This window comes from Ochotona princeps, chromosome 28, assembly GCF_030435755.1.
Source record: "Ochotona princeps isolate mOchPri1 chromosome 28, mOchPri1.hap1, whole genome shotgun sequence".
NCBI classification, from domain to species: Eukaryota; Metazoa; Chordata; class Mammalia; order Lagomorpha; family Ochotonidae; genus Ochotona; species Ochotona princeps.
The window spans coordinates 10,951,269-10,966,311 of NC_080859.1; the positions used below are offsets into that span (position 1 = coordinate 10,951,269).

Below are 15,043 nucleotides of genomic sequence, written 5' to 3' on the forward strand. Positions count from 1 at the left end.
GCATGAAGGACTTAAAGTTTTCCATTCTGCCATTGTTCAATGTGCTCCTTGGCCTAAATAACGACTTTCATTAGGAGATTTCTAGGGAGTGAATAGAGAAAAGCAGACACTATGTGAATCTTCCCTGAAACCACAAAGCTCCCCACAGCACTCTTTGAGATTACATTAGATGGCTACATACTGTGAAAATGCTTATGTCTGACCCTCTGCCTCAAAAAGCCCAAGAAACACTGCCCAAAAAAATCATCCAGAACTGCTAATTTCTTCATGCTAGACATATATTGCATTAATACTCATCCCGTCTTACACGAGTTCACAAATCATTTTGATATATCTTTCATTAAAGATTTTTATTTAAATGTTCAATCATTTTAAACAGATGCAATATAGTTCTTTCAATAAATTTCTGATTTACGAAAGACCTGGGTTTCATTCAGATCAAGAGCGTTGGCGTCATCAAAATGATTAAAAGTGGTAATATTAAATAAATTTCTTATTGTTTCCGTAGCTCTCTACAGGATTGTTTCATATTACTAATGTCAAGGGATTCTAACTAGAGGCAGCAGACAACAAAGGTAGCTATCTTGGCATGAAGCCTGAGAATCTACTCATTCTGGTCACTCCACGACAATGATGATTTGAGTGACATCAGGCCTATATTATTTGATGTTTATGCTTCAGTTTCTCCTTCTGTAAAAGTACAATATCAATAACAATAGTGTTCAGTTCTTACAATGGTAATGGAAAATAAATTATCTCAGAATGAAAGTACACAGACTGATTCAAACACTTGTCATTATTATAATTTTCATCTTGGAGAGAAATACAAAGTGGGGGATTTGCAGCTTATTTTTAATATCTGAGTATGCCATAAATTGCCATGTTACTAATCCCATCCCACTATTGAAATGACTCAATCAAAGGAAGACCAAGTGACTAATTTGATTATTTCTTCTAAATTAAGATATAATTAAAACCATACAGACCTTTTCAAAAGCTTTCTTACTTGGACTCGGCTCACAGACTAGCTCATGACAAACTTCAGAAGTTATAGCAACGGCACAACTATGGATTCTTCCACTGGGTTCAGAGTGCCTCTTTACTCAATCCTGATGTGGTCAGGATTAACGATTAGCATTTACAAAGCACCTAAGAACTTATGGACTGGTAAACCAAAAGCAACTAGAGAGAAGACAAGAGCTGCATTATTATATCCAACACAAGAGGAGGGTTCAACATGACAAAGAAGTATGGATTCCTCCCCCTGACTTCCCAGAGCTCCGAGTTCTTTCTTCTAGACCACAGGTTGTTCCCTTAGCAATTTCTTTAAGATCCATACCTATTTATTAACCTGTTTTCCTTTATCTCCATGTGGTTACATAGCAGATTCATTTAATTCTTAAAATCCAATTAAGCAAGAATTTTGCTACAAAGCAGAACTAGGACTTACTCATGAGATAACATGATGATAAATCCCATTTATCTCTTTAAATCCTAAATTGAAGCACAGAATATGAAGACAGCATACACTTCTCATTTTAAGTATGCTTTATTAAAAGAAATAGTTGGGCCTGGTGCCATAGCCTAGTAGCTTAAGTCCTCACTTTGCATGCATTGGGATCCCATGTGGGCGCCAGTTCTAATCCCAGCGTCCCTGCTTCCCATCCAGATCCCTGCCTGTGGCTTGGGAAAGCAGCTGAGGATGACCCAAAGCCTTGGGACCCTGCACTTGCATGGGAGGCTCGGGGGAAGCTCCTGGCTTCAGATCAGCCCAGCTCTGGTCAGTGTGGCCATTTGGAGAGTAAATCAGCAGACGGAAGATCTTCCTTTCTGTCTTTCCTCCTCTCTGTATATCTAACTTTCCAATAAAAATAAAATAGATGTTTTGAATTCTTATGACTAAGGAATAACATTTATTAATACCATCAATAGAAGGAAACTTAATGAATCTGTCTTCTAATGTCAACGGTAAGAGATTTTGCAGAATTTTCCCTTAATCTCCTGTGTTCATTAGTAGAGTAGAACATACTTCATTTATTTCTATAATTGTGAAAAGTTACCTTTGCCTTTCTTCATTATCCTCACTGTAGCGTTCTATTAATATAGACCAATTCTAACAAGTAGCTGTAAATTCATCGATTGCTCAAATTTTCTTTATCTCTTTCTATAATCTTTCAGGAACTCTTTCTTTGTCTCTGCTAAATACTTTCAATAAGTATATTCAAGTGCCATTATTTTTATTTGAAAGGAAGAGTTATAAAGAGAGAAAGACACAGACACAGACACACACACACACACACACACACGCTAGAAAGATTGATCTTCCATTTCCTGGCTTACTCTCAAATGGCCACAAAGGCTAGAGCTGAGCCCCAGGCCATAAGCAGGGAGCTGGATCAGAAGTAGAGCAGTTGGAACACGAAGCAGTCCCCATGTGAAATCTAGCCAATTATGGTACTACACCAGCCCAAACATTTGCAATTTTAAGAGCTATAAAATCCCACCCCAATCCATTAGGCATTTTTACATTATGGCTCATTTGCCCAGAGTAAGGACTTGGACACACAACTATGGCAGTAACAAAAGCCAGGTGTTCTATTTCGATAATAATTGAAGAAATCAATGCTCTATCAAATGAGACCTAACAGAAACTCCTTTAGCCCACAGAGCCTGCAGAGGCGGCTCTGCAGAACATTTACAAGGAAAAGAACTTCCTAGAAGGATTCCATCAGAAATTATCAGTTGTTACTGGAAGAAACAGTTTGATGGTACATACACACAAGAAATGAGTTTTCTGATCAAGATTTAGGTCTTTACACAGATATTTGCTGTGCAAAACAAGGTGCCTTTCTTAACCCTTCTTCACTTCAAGGCCTTTGTGGAGTAATTTGAGATGGTGAATAAATCAAGCTCCGAGTTGCATATGTCTTATTGTGGCGTAATCAGTTGAGACTTCTATGGTGCAAGCAAAGCACCCTCTTGTCAAAGGTGTCATTGGATCTTGAGAACCAATGCTAGCAGTTAGAGGAGGGCAGTCATACGTCTCATTTCCTCACTGTTGGTAAACCAGCAGGCTTCCTCCAACACAGCAGCAACTCAAGCAGCATACAGGGACGTTTTTGGAGATCAGGATGTGCTCTTCCTACAGAATTGCCTTCTATGCTTTAGTTCCACATCACCATCGCCTCAGAGCCTTACTAAAAACAGATTAATGAAGAAATATCCTACTATGTGCCTCCAATGATGCAGAACACAATAGCAGCATCACAGGTTAACCTTCGCTTCAAAACAGCATGGGATGGTCACTCAGTGAACAACTTTTGAGTGAGATGGTGTTCCCTCAAGTTATGCCTGTTTGAATTTTAAGAGAAGCCTGATGTGATAGTCTAGCAGCTGAAGTCCTTGCCTTGAACAAGCTGGGATCCCATATGGGCACCGGTTCTAATCCCGGAGGCCCCACTTCCCATCTACCTCCCTGCTTGTGACCTGGGAAAGCAGCTGAGGATAGCCCAAAGCTTTGGGACCCTGCACCTGCATGGGAGACCAGAAAGAAGCTCCTGGCTCCTGGCTTCAGATTGGCTCAGCTCCAGCCATTGCAGCTGCTTGGGAAGTGAATTATCAGATGGAAGTTCTTCCTCTCTGTCTCTCTTCCTCTCTGTCTCTCTTCCTCTCTGTCTCTCTTCCTTTCCACTAAAAATAAATAAAATTTCAAAAAAAGAAATTTAAAAGAGCCCGGGAACTTCAATAAAATTTTGGTTTTTATATTCAGAGTCTATCTTTGCAAAACAAATTTTTATGTAAAATGGAATTTAATAGCAATAGTTCATAGAGAAGAAAAATTAGACATGCTCCTAAAAATTCCTGGGTATTTCTGACATCTTTAACCCTTTCGCTTCAGGAAGATACAAAGCCAGTATTTAAAAATAGGTAAAAAATTTACTCTTACTACAATACAGCAAAAGATGTGATTTTGTTTCATTTTTGCAACAATCCAATCAGGCATTTAAGATCAGAAAAACCTGTCTCAAGTTCCCCACTATTGCTCATCTCAGAACTTAAGAATCTCCTACTAACTGAAATCTATAATTTGCTTCTAAGACCCATGTTAGCTAACAAGGTGAGCCTCTTTCACCAGAACCATTATGAGAAGGAAAAACAGACAGATGTCTTGCTCTCCCGCTCTGCTCTTCTTGCCAATACCACTTGTACTGACCCAGGAAAACAACCAAAGGATAGAGTAACAGAGAGGACAATATGTGTGGCCACTAGTAACCACAAGACAGACTCTGGAACAATGCAGGGGCAATAATCAGGCACTGGCTTGAAGCAGATGTATTTGTCTCTCTTCATTGTATGGGAATTTGATCACTGAAGTACAGCATAAGGAAAGGCTCTGAAACAGGGTATCCGACTAACCCGAATAGCTCCTTCCTATCGAGGATATAAAGCACCGTGTGCTGCATCCTCGAGCACTGAGTCCTAATGATCCATCTCATGTCATAATCCTTTAAGGGCAGGTGCATTTTCACTGTGCAGGGTCCCCAAGACTTTACTAGGGCAAAGTCATTTTCTTCAAAGTTTCCCTTTTCTAATTTGAGATACCACCCTCCAACATGTTCGCAAGTTGAAATGATTTCCCTTCCAAAGAAGACAGAAGCTACTTTTCCTCCATCAGCTTATTAACATTTTGGCTTTGACAAAAAAAAATGAATGATTGGATCTATATCTAATGAAAACTAATTTCTATGTCTTTGTTAGAAACTTGCAATTTTGTAATGGGCATAATATTGAACACAAATGAAACAACTCCTACGCATAACATTGAACCAATTAAGAAAAGTCAAAGTATGCATAATGCCACCAGTTATTAGACATTTTTAAAGCCTTAATTCATTAGTATCTTAAAAATCCATTGCTATGGCTCTCAAATTAGCCTTTTCTACGTCAAAGGAGTGAAAGGCCTAAAATATAAGTATCTTACCTTATGTGACTCTAGACAACACTTTAACTTCTGATTTAATTAGTATTGTTCCTTTAATAGATGAAAACAAAGACAACATTCCTGTCTTTCATTCTAATTTCATGGTGGCAAGCTTAAAGATTGTTCTCCCGCAAACTCACATTTCAATTAGACTGAAATAAACTGCACAAAATTCACTCTTTGATCAGAATGAATATGGTATTTCCTACATTATTGCTAAATATGTCATCAAACATTTGTTTTTCCAGGTTTTCCAGGTTTTGCTTATAAGCCAAGATGAGACAGCAGATAAATTTGTGGGGGGTGAAAGCAAGAAGAAAACAAGACAGTCAGCTGTCAGTGTGCACAGCCTGTGGTTCTGTCCACAAATGACAGCATTCGACATACAGAACGTCAACAACCCCCGCCGCGTGTGCAGTGACAGCAGCAGGTGCTCCCAACCCGACTTTCACTGTCACTTATTCCCTTTAAATGCTTCCGACAGACGTGAGACGTGCTCTGAGGTCCTCGCTTGGTGAGCTCATTCTTTTAGCTTTTCACTACATTTTCAAAAAGAGGCACTTGAAACTCCTAGCTAAAGGTCAGTTGTGATCCTTAAAATAAATTCAACAATAAGCCTCTCATTTACTCTCTACTCACAGATTTGTTTCTATTCCCAGAACTCATACAGGAGTGTCTCCAGCAGCAACAAAGCAGGTAGGTTGTGATCAACTCATGAACATTTCAAAGCAAGCACATCACTCAGAAGTTTATAAATTCGGGAGCCGTTTGTTTAAACGGAAAGCCAAATATAAAGGATAAGATCTGCACTAGTTTTCCTCTTTAAACTCTGTAATAATACCAAGACTACTTATTATTTCAGTGGAGGAATAGAGCTATTCAGCTAGAGTTATTCACAATACAACTCAAACAAAATCACGTAAATCTTACATGTATTTCATTTTTAACCAAGATCACAGAGTAACAAAAAGGGAAACAATTTAGAGCCTGGGGAGTTATTTAACTCTTTAAAAAATAACTCATTAAGTCAATTCAAAGCTTCTAGAATGTTTTCCTTTCTTAGGCACTATCATTTTTCATTATCACCTACTATAAAAGGAGTATGATCTTTAAGCTCGGAATCTCACAAATACATCGTACTGTAAGTTCAAAATTACTTGTATTGGAATCTCAAATGCTATCATGTGGTCCCTGTGAGAAGACATTTTCTAAGGCATCATGACAGACTAATACTGTTACATTCACTCAAGGCTGCCACAGACCCATGAGTAAACCAAAAATATGCTACTTACCCTATGACAAATCAACGGCAAATTGCAAGCACTTTTCAGCTTACAGCTATCCAGCATAGTTGGTTAAAAACGAACCAAACATCTTTCACTCCAGGGAGAGAACTGCATCTCCAGACTTGGCTGCCTTCACTGCACGTCAGCAAGCGAAGCTGTTCACCTCCAAGTGAGAGCAACAACCTCTTGCACAGAGCACTTGCTGCTCCGAACTGCAGTGAGTTGGAATGAGAGGAAGAGAACCCGTGATGGTTAAATACCCTTGCTTCAGAAGCACAGGATATGACTCAACTCTCACACCAGTAGGGGAAGAGTTCCCCTTCGTGAAACTGTTAGTGCAGGTTGCATAACAAACATTACATTTGGGGTCCTCAGATGCTTACAGACTAATATTTAACCTTGCGCCTGCTACATCCAACATGCATTTTTCTTAGCAGTCAACCTTTTTTCTCATGAGAAAAGCCACCGAAACAAAGGAAAATAACACTGCATCTAAAGAATTTCTGCTTGCTCTCTGCAGTTAATGTTATTGAAAGTGTGTGAATTTGGCCAACACCCTGACAGATGTATCAAAAGCAGAACATGCATCAGAATAATGTGCAGAATAAAAACTCCATCTTAATATATAAGCAGGAACGACTCATGGAAAACAACAGAATGTTCTGCACGAAGTAGAGAGTAGGAATGTCGAGGCTCTGCTGTTGTTTCCTGCAGAAATCCTGCTGCTCTGCTGCCTTTAACTTGTGTCGCTAGCTCTGCCCACCTCTCATGTTCAGCAACTTCCGTGACCTGTTCCATGAACATTTCTCAAGGAATGTGACTAATGTCATGACTCCTCTTGTCAATGTCACAATTTTCTGTGCTTTCTCTACCAGTCACTATTCCTGAAGTCTGAGCTGTTACATTTGATCACACACTGATTTGTTACATTTGAACATCTCAGTCAGTACAAGTTATAGACTTAGCTGCTCAGAGAAAAGCTACATAAATTTCAGTCCACATCTATTACAGTCTTAGATCCTTGGTGAAAAATCTACCACATTAATTTCAATTGCCATCACTATCATGAAGAGGGAAAAAACATTAAAATATGCATGTGAATAACAGCAGACTGAAACAACCTATAGGAGAGTTATCAAATGGAAAGAAAACGATGAACCTATGTTATGCTAAACAGGTTAGGAGTCATGTTTGAAAATTTTCAGACAATGTGGTATATCACTATGGAATACTATTAAGTCATAAAAAAGAAAAGAAATCTATCTTTTGCAATTAAATGAACCCAACTGAAAGCCATTACGGTTAATGAAATAAGTAAGTCCCACAATGGCAAATATCATGTTTCCCTGACTTGTGGTAATTAATACAGAGTACAAAGAAATGTAATCAGTGTGAGTGAGACTGATATCCTGGGATTAGATCATTGTTTGTACCCTTTGTCTCTGTTTGTAATCACAAGCTTGACACTCAAAGTGATTTGAAAACATACCATTGTAAAAACTAGGGGGGTGTGGAACCAAGAGGGGGGTGAGTGCAGAATGCAGGCAGAAGGGAGGGTCGAATGGGAGGTAGCACTATGCTCCTAAATCTGTATTGTGAAATACGTACTTGTCACAGCAAGGAAATTTTAGCAAATATATTTGATGGCAGTTTTCTGAATTGAAGAACTATCCATTAATAATCCCCATCTCTCATACGGTTTACCCCATATAGAATGTTACGATCAAACAACATACTTATTTGATGAGTTTAGGAAAACAGTGAAGATACTTAGGATGCCTTGGCACTTAGGACACAAATATCAGTACTCTTAGAATGTCTATTTTTCTCCTCTTCAACAAAAACAAAAGAAACAAAAGCAAGGCCCCATAAAGCCACTAACACTATTTCACAGAGCTACAATACCAGGGTCAAGGATGACCCAACTGGAACCAGTATCTTCCCTTTCACTGAAATGAGGAAGGAGATCAAGTTATAGTACATGAGGTGAGAGCTGCTAGCTGTCATATTTGCCACCACATCATGTGAGGCTGTCTGAAAATGAGGTAAATCAAAAAGAAAGTCAAAGACACGCTGGCAGATTCCTGACAATAATTTTGTAATTTGGGGATGTTGGCAATATTAAGCCACATCTGTCCCGCTGCAATGAGGGATGTACTACAATGCTCACTACAGAACTCCTTTGATAATAAAAAGGTAAGGATACTGTGAGCGATTTTGTAACTGATTACCCAGATGAGCTTCCCCCAAAATGAAATTCAATGTGATGCAGAAAAAGTGCATTATCCTGGTAGTAAATGAATTCTTACATGCAAAGTCACATAACGAGGCCATGATGACATTGTTCCACCTGCGGACAGGTGGTTATGTCTTAGAAAGGAAGGTAAAGGAAGGGAATGATGCAGGACCAACACATCAATCCTTGCACTCAGTCTAGCACTCAATGCATAAATCCTACAAAGACGAGTAGACACATGACCTTAGACATTTGAACAGAATGTTCTTACTCAAAACAATCATACAGCAACTCGTATCTGCATGCCTTGCTACATTATTCACACTGTAGCTGGATTCTCTTAGACTGTTTTCTTCAAACAATGAAACAGTTGATAGCATTCTTTTGTGCCTCACTCTCTACTGTTTACCAGGCTCAACCGGTGTTCTATGATTTTTCAGTCTGGTGAAAGGATATGTCAAAAAGATGACAGAAACAAAGAGGACAGAGAACAAGAAATAGAAACAGATACTAAGCTACATTAGAATCTCCAATGGACCTTCTAACATCGACTATGGTTTTAAATTTTTCTTTTGTCTTGGCTTCCTGCAAGCTCTTTTATTGGCTTCATAAATTACAGCTTGAATTTATTCATTTGTAAACATCAACAATCCATTGTTTATATCAACACGACTTATATTAATTCAGCTAGGCTTGGATCAGAATAAACAAGCTTGCTCATGAAGAGCTCACAGAAAAATTTCTAGCTTCTGAATTGGTCAAAAAAATTGACTTCTTAATTGTCTCAAACTTTAAATCTTTTGTTGCTTTTCTGGCTTGCTCTAGTCCTTGGGAATCTTCACATTATCTCAGGTATGTTAATCCCATCTCCAAATTCCATATTTCCTTAGATTTCACAGTATTCCCAGTGTAAAAATTATGCAACTAATGATGCTGAGTGTTTGAGGCAGCCGCTGGGGCGCACTTGACATGGTTAAGGACTGGAATTTACACAGGTCTGACAAATTGATCCAAATGCTTCTCTGTTTTTACCCCAAAGCCCATTTATTCTCCTCACTTAAGCTTCCTGTATAGTCTGTTGCTTCCACTTACAATCTGAACATCATACCAAACTTCCTTCAGATTTTCTGGAAGAAGGGATACATTAGATACAAGTGAAGCCTCATCCACTTTATTTTTTCTCTTTCCCCAAAGAGGAAAAATCTCCAAAAGTGAATCCTGGGTTAACTTCTCTTATTTCTATGTAGACATTTTATTCCTTATTTAGATGTGTGCACACCAATAAGTAAGACATGGATTTGCATGTTTGAAGTTTTATGAAGAATGATCTGGTGCAGAGAGTTAAGTCACCACCTATGCCACCTGCATCTCAAATGGGCTGCAGTGTGTGTCCCAGTGGCTCCATTTCCAATCCAGCTCCCTGCTAACGAATGTGTGGAAGCAGCAGAAGGCGGCCCAAGTATTGGGGTCCCTACATCCACATTGGATACTTGGATGAAACACTTGATTTCTACTTAGCCCACCCCAGGCTGCTGTGGCAATCTGGGTGTGAAATCACTGAAAACAAGCTCGCTCTCTCTCCCTCTCTCTTTCAAATATAAACTGAAAAAACTTTTGAGAAAAACAGAATGGTTTTGTGGTATACGATATACTGAATCCCTTTGTCCTTTCCTGAATCTTATCTTCTTGAGATTTATCTTGAGTTCTACACAGTTCACTCACTTTAGCTGGTCAACAGAATTCCCAAGAATGTATTCATTCTATTACTGGTGAACACTTAGGGTATTTCTAACCTGTTACTGTCAGCTCCTTGGACATGTTTAATGACAAGTTCATGGATGAATCGCAGGAAGCGCACAGCTTCCCTTTGACTAGGAATTGCCAGGGTGCCTTCCACACAGCCTGCCTAGTTGACAATTCAGCCAGAAGCGGGAGGGTTGTGGGCACCCCACACTCTTTCAAACACTATTTTTACTGTTATTCCAGATGCTGAACTATTAAGGGTACTGATACTTCAGATTCAACATTTTGTTCTTTGTGATTGGTACTGAATGTCAATGTTTCAATTTGCATTTGTATAGCTAAAACTGAAGTTAAGACATTTTTGTCTCATGATTATTGGCATTTCTCATATTGGGTTATTTGCTTTTACCCTTGCTTGCTTTTTGGAGGTCTTTATATAATAGTTCTATTTAGTCAGTTGTGTGAATTACAAATAACACCCTTAGGGCTGTTTGTATAACCGTTATTTACAACAGTCTTTAATGCTTTTTATTATAAAATATGTGGCATATTTTGAAACACTTATTCATCATTTAGCTGTATTTCTTGAGTCAAATGTATGAAAATTAGGGGATACATTTCACTCCAGTAATTAAGGTGCCTGCCTCCCACATTGGAGTACCTGGATTTAATTCCTAGGTCGGGCTCCTGCCTCTAGCTTCTTACTAATGCAGATTATGAAAGGTAGCAACCACCTTTCCTGAAGCAGAATCAACAGGGCCGGTTGTATCTGAAGGGGAAGAGATGGATTTCTCTGGCTTCTGAGCAGGTCAGCTCACCATTAATGAGTACCTACTGTGTGCCTCACATTGTGTTAATGTGCATAAACACAAACAGATCACACAATCAAGCAATTTTAGGTCTGTAGGCAGGATGATAAAATAACAGAGAAGTAATCATGTGTTAGATATTGTGCTAGTGGATTCTTTAACTTAACAACAGTTAAGACAGTAAATATTACTGTGAGAAATATACAAGATATTCTGGGCACAGGTGGAAGATAGTATGATATAACATTTTATTCCAAAGATCTTTAAGATAAAGTGTTCAAAGGGTCTAGTGTTTCAGAGCAGGGGATTAAAACACCACCTGTGATGCCAACATCTTAGAGGAGGGTTGGCTCAATCCCTGGCTGCTCCACTTCTGATCCAGCTTCCTGCTAATGTGCCTGGAAAGGCAGAAGATGACTCAAGTGCTTGGGCCTCTGCTACCCAAGAGGAAGAACAGGATGGAGCTTCAGTTTCATAGCCTTCCTCTGGTCTAGTGCTAGACATTGCAGACCTCTGGAGATTAAACCAGTACATGAAACACCTCTCTCTCTCTTTCCCTCTATTCACACATACACACACACACACACACTTACTCACTCCCACTCTTATTCTAACTATTACAAACCTGTGAGATACAGTAAAATAAAACCATGAGCTAACGTTTATATTTTTTCTGAAATAAATCTGTTTCCCAAACAAATCACTCTGAAATTAATCCTAATTTATTTAGAAGATTAATAAAAATCAACGTGAGAGAGGAGGGAAGCAGATTATTCATGCACAGAAAAGAAATGTTACCTAGGAGACAAATTCATTTTTACAATTAGCTATCCTAGCCCCTGGCATTTACTCCATTCATTAGACACACATTAGTCAAAACGCTTCTCATTCTTAAGAGAATCATAACAGTGCCCACAGCTCATTGTAACTGATGATTAAAAATTGATAACAAACACTGAAAATAAAAATAAGCTCTTGCTCCTTAAGGAAATCCCATGATACTTGTGTTTCTAAACAATGCATGGGAATGCACCTCTCCCATAAACACAAATGTTGGTATTGATCTCTCCGTGGAGGCCAGAGCTGCAACCTGTACAGAGAACAGCACTGGAGACTGCTAAGTGTTCATCCCCCAGGAGGAAGCCAAGGCTCTGGAGCTGCAAACAGAAGGATGGCCGTAAGCAGCCCGTATTTCCTGGGGAAGCATGAAGGGTGATCCACCTTCTTGAAACCGCAGGGTTTTTCCACTTGAACCTTTCTATTTCTGTCAGCCCCTAGGTCTTACAAAGGAAAATGTATTTTCCTGCTTGGGAGGGACAGTGAAGCAAGTCTGAAGATGAGAAAATGATAATACCATGTGAGACTTAAATTTGCATTAGAAACACAGCTGGTCGGAGCAGAGAAATGAAGGCAACTTCAGCTGTCAGAATGGTGCAAATTCAAATGCCTCAGGGCAGGGACATTGCCAGCCAGTACTGCAGACCCATGTGGGGAGTCACAGGTGCTGAAGGAAGGGCAGGGCTCCAGCCTTTTCTAAGTAGGAGTCTCTATTCAGCCTCCAACCACTTGGAAAGCTCTGGATTTTTCAATAAAATCTATAAATCTGGAATGTAATGTGAATATTCCCAGTTTTAAACAAAATGTTTATTGTCCCTTAACTGAAAGCAGAAAAAAAAAAAGATGTGGGCAGATAATGATGTGTACATACAGAGAGAGGAAAAGAGAGGCAAAGAGAATGAAGATGAATGTCTTTGATTTACTCCCCAAATGCCCCAATCAGTGCGGGGTGGGCCTGACTGAAGTTCCATCTGGCTCTCCCACGTGGGTGGCAAGGTCTCAGGCACTCAAGTCATATTCTGTTGCCTCAAAGGAAGCAACAGTAAAATGCTGAATCAGAAGTGGAGGAGCAGGGACTTGAACAAGTATTCTGATATGGGACATGGAGACGCAAGCGATGGCTTAACCCACTGCAACATGTTGACTGCTCCTGCTGCTGACTTTCAAATATTAGCTCTGCACAGCTCTGAAACTCATGGCTAATCAATCTTGGAACTTTAGGTACAGCAATGATCTGATTAAACATATTGGTTCTACCTAAAGGCACAATATGTCAAGCAGGTAAAACAGAGCGTAGACCAGGAAATAAGTTAAGAAAAAAATTAAGAAACAAGCATGGCCAGGTGTTGTCCAAATATTGCATAGGCTGGTGGCAAGTTCTCTCCACAACCCCCTCTTTTTTTAATATTTAATTCAATGGAAAGGCAGATTTACAGAGAGAAGGAGAGACAAAAAGAACAATCTTTCATCTGCTAGTTCACTCCCCAAATGGCTGCAATGGCTCGAGCTGAGCTGACCCGAAGCCAGGAGCTTTTTCTGGGTCTTCACGTGGGTGCAAGGTCCCTAACTTTGACCCATCCTCTACTGCTTTTCCAGGCTACAAGCAGGGAGCTGGATAGAAACTGCAGCAGATGGAACACAAATCTGTGCTTATACAGAATCCTGGTGTTTGCAGAGGGAGGATTAGTTAATTGAGCCATCACACCAGGCCTGGAACGTCCTTTCTTACCATGGAGTTGCCCCCTCTAATTCTAGGAAACCTGGAAACTCAGCAATAATCCGTTCTTCTGATCAGAATTGGTGTTTTATTTTTGAGGGACATGGGGAGCAGCTCTGCAGCAATGCTTCTTATTCTAAATAAACCACAGCATGGTTGGAGACTGGCCTCCCCTCCCCATCAGCCAGCCTACATGCACATAGTGGGCAGGGTGGGCACAGGGCTGCCTGCCTGTCTCCAGCAGTTTCACTTCCTCTTGTAAATGCATGCATTGGCATTTTGACCTTGCACGTGTATCCTACGAGCATAATTAGCATGATGGCAGCTCTAGAGGGCAGATGCGCTATGAAATTGCTGACATGTGGCATTCCTAGGCTCACAAGGCTACAGGCCAAGCTGAGGAGAGTGGCAAAGGCTTTGGTCCCAATCCACCCATGCAGCCTGTGGACACCTAAGTCATGGATCTGACAGCCCTGCTTTCCCTCATTCTGTCTCCACTTCCAAGGCTTCTTACCTGGTCTCTAGAAACAAAGAAATGGCCTAAAATTTACAGGTAGTTATTAAAGATACATGCAAATGGACAAGGACAGAAAGTTCACAGAAATTAAAGTGTTTATAAATATTTGGTAGCAGATAACAGGCAATAGGAAGCAGGCTGTGCGCCTGCCAACAACAAGTTGCAAGTGCAACTTGTGAGCAATTATTCTAGTTTGCAAAGAATGAACTGAGGCTTAAGCAGGCTAACTGGACCATATGCACACATTTGGCAAGTGGTAGAAATCATATAAGAACCACATTCTCAAATTGAGCAGTGTTGAGCAGTGGGTTAAGCTACCAGTATGTCACACTGGAGCACAAGTCTGAGTTCTGGCCGCTCAGCTTCAGATCCAGATTCTTGCTAATGCATCAGGGAAGGCAACGGATGATGGTCAAATGCCCGAGTTCCAGCCAGCCAAGTGAGAGACATGGATGGAGTTCTGGGTTTCCGACTGTGGCCTTGCCTCGCTATAATCTGCAGGCTCTCTTCCTCTCTGTCTCTTCTTCTGTTTGGCCACTGTGCATTTAAAAATCAATAATTAGACTCTAAAAGAACGTGATACCATGTTGTAGTTTTCACTTTTTTAAACCTTTTTTTCTTATCTCAAATATGGATTTAACAGTTACATGGATCTGAACAAGTTTACTAACATTAACTCATGTAGTCCTCAGAACAGCCTTAAGAAAGGGCCACTGCAATCACTCCACTCTGGTAAGCAAATTGAAGCAGAGAAAATCCTATCACTTGACCAAGACAATGCAGCCAGCCGGAGGCTGCCACTCTGGTTCCAGAGCTTCCATGACAGGACTGATGAGGACCCCAAGTTTAAATGTTAATTTCAGGGCTGGAATCAGTCCAATTTCTCAGAAGGATGGGTGGAAACATGAGGTAAAGAA

At 40.0% G+C, this 15,043-nt stretch overlaps 1 protein-coding gene across 12 annotated transcripts in view; it reads right to left on the reverse strand.

Moving 5' to 3' along the window:
* MCTP1 (multiple C2 and transmembrane domain containing 1) overlaps positions 1-15,043 on the reverse strand; it is a 425,601-nt gene that overhangs the window by 291,588 nt on the left and 118,970 nt on the right. Inside the window, exon 1 of one of the 12 annotated variants that reach the window (XM_058656262.1) lies at positions 6,274-6,485. The exons of the other annotated variants lie outside the window; for them this stretch is intronic. Within the exon in view, the coding sequence (XP_058512245.1) occupies positions 6,274-6,330 (57 nt within the window). The 5' untranslated portion in view covers positions 6,331-6,485. Of the gene's footprint in view, positions 1-6,273; positions 6,486-15,043 lie in introns of those variants that run through there. 12 annotated transcript variants of the gene reach the window in all.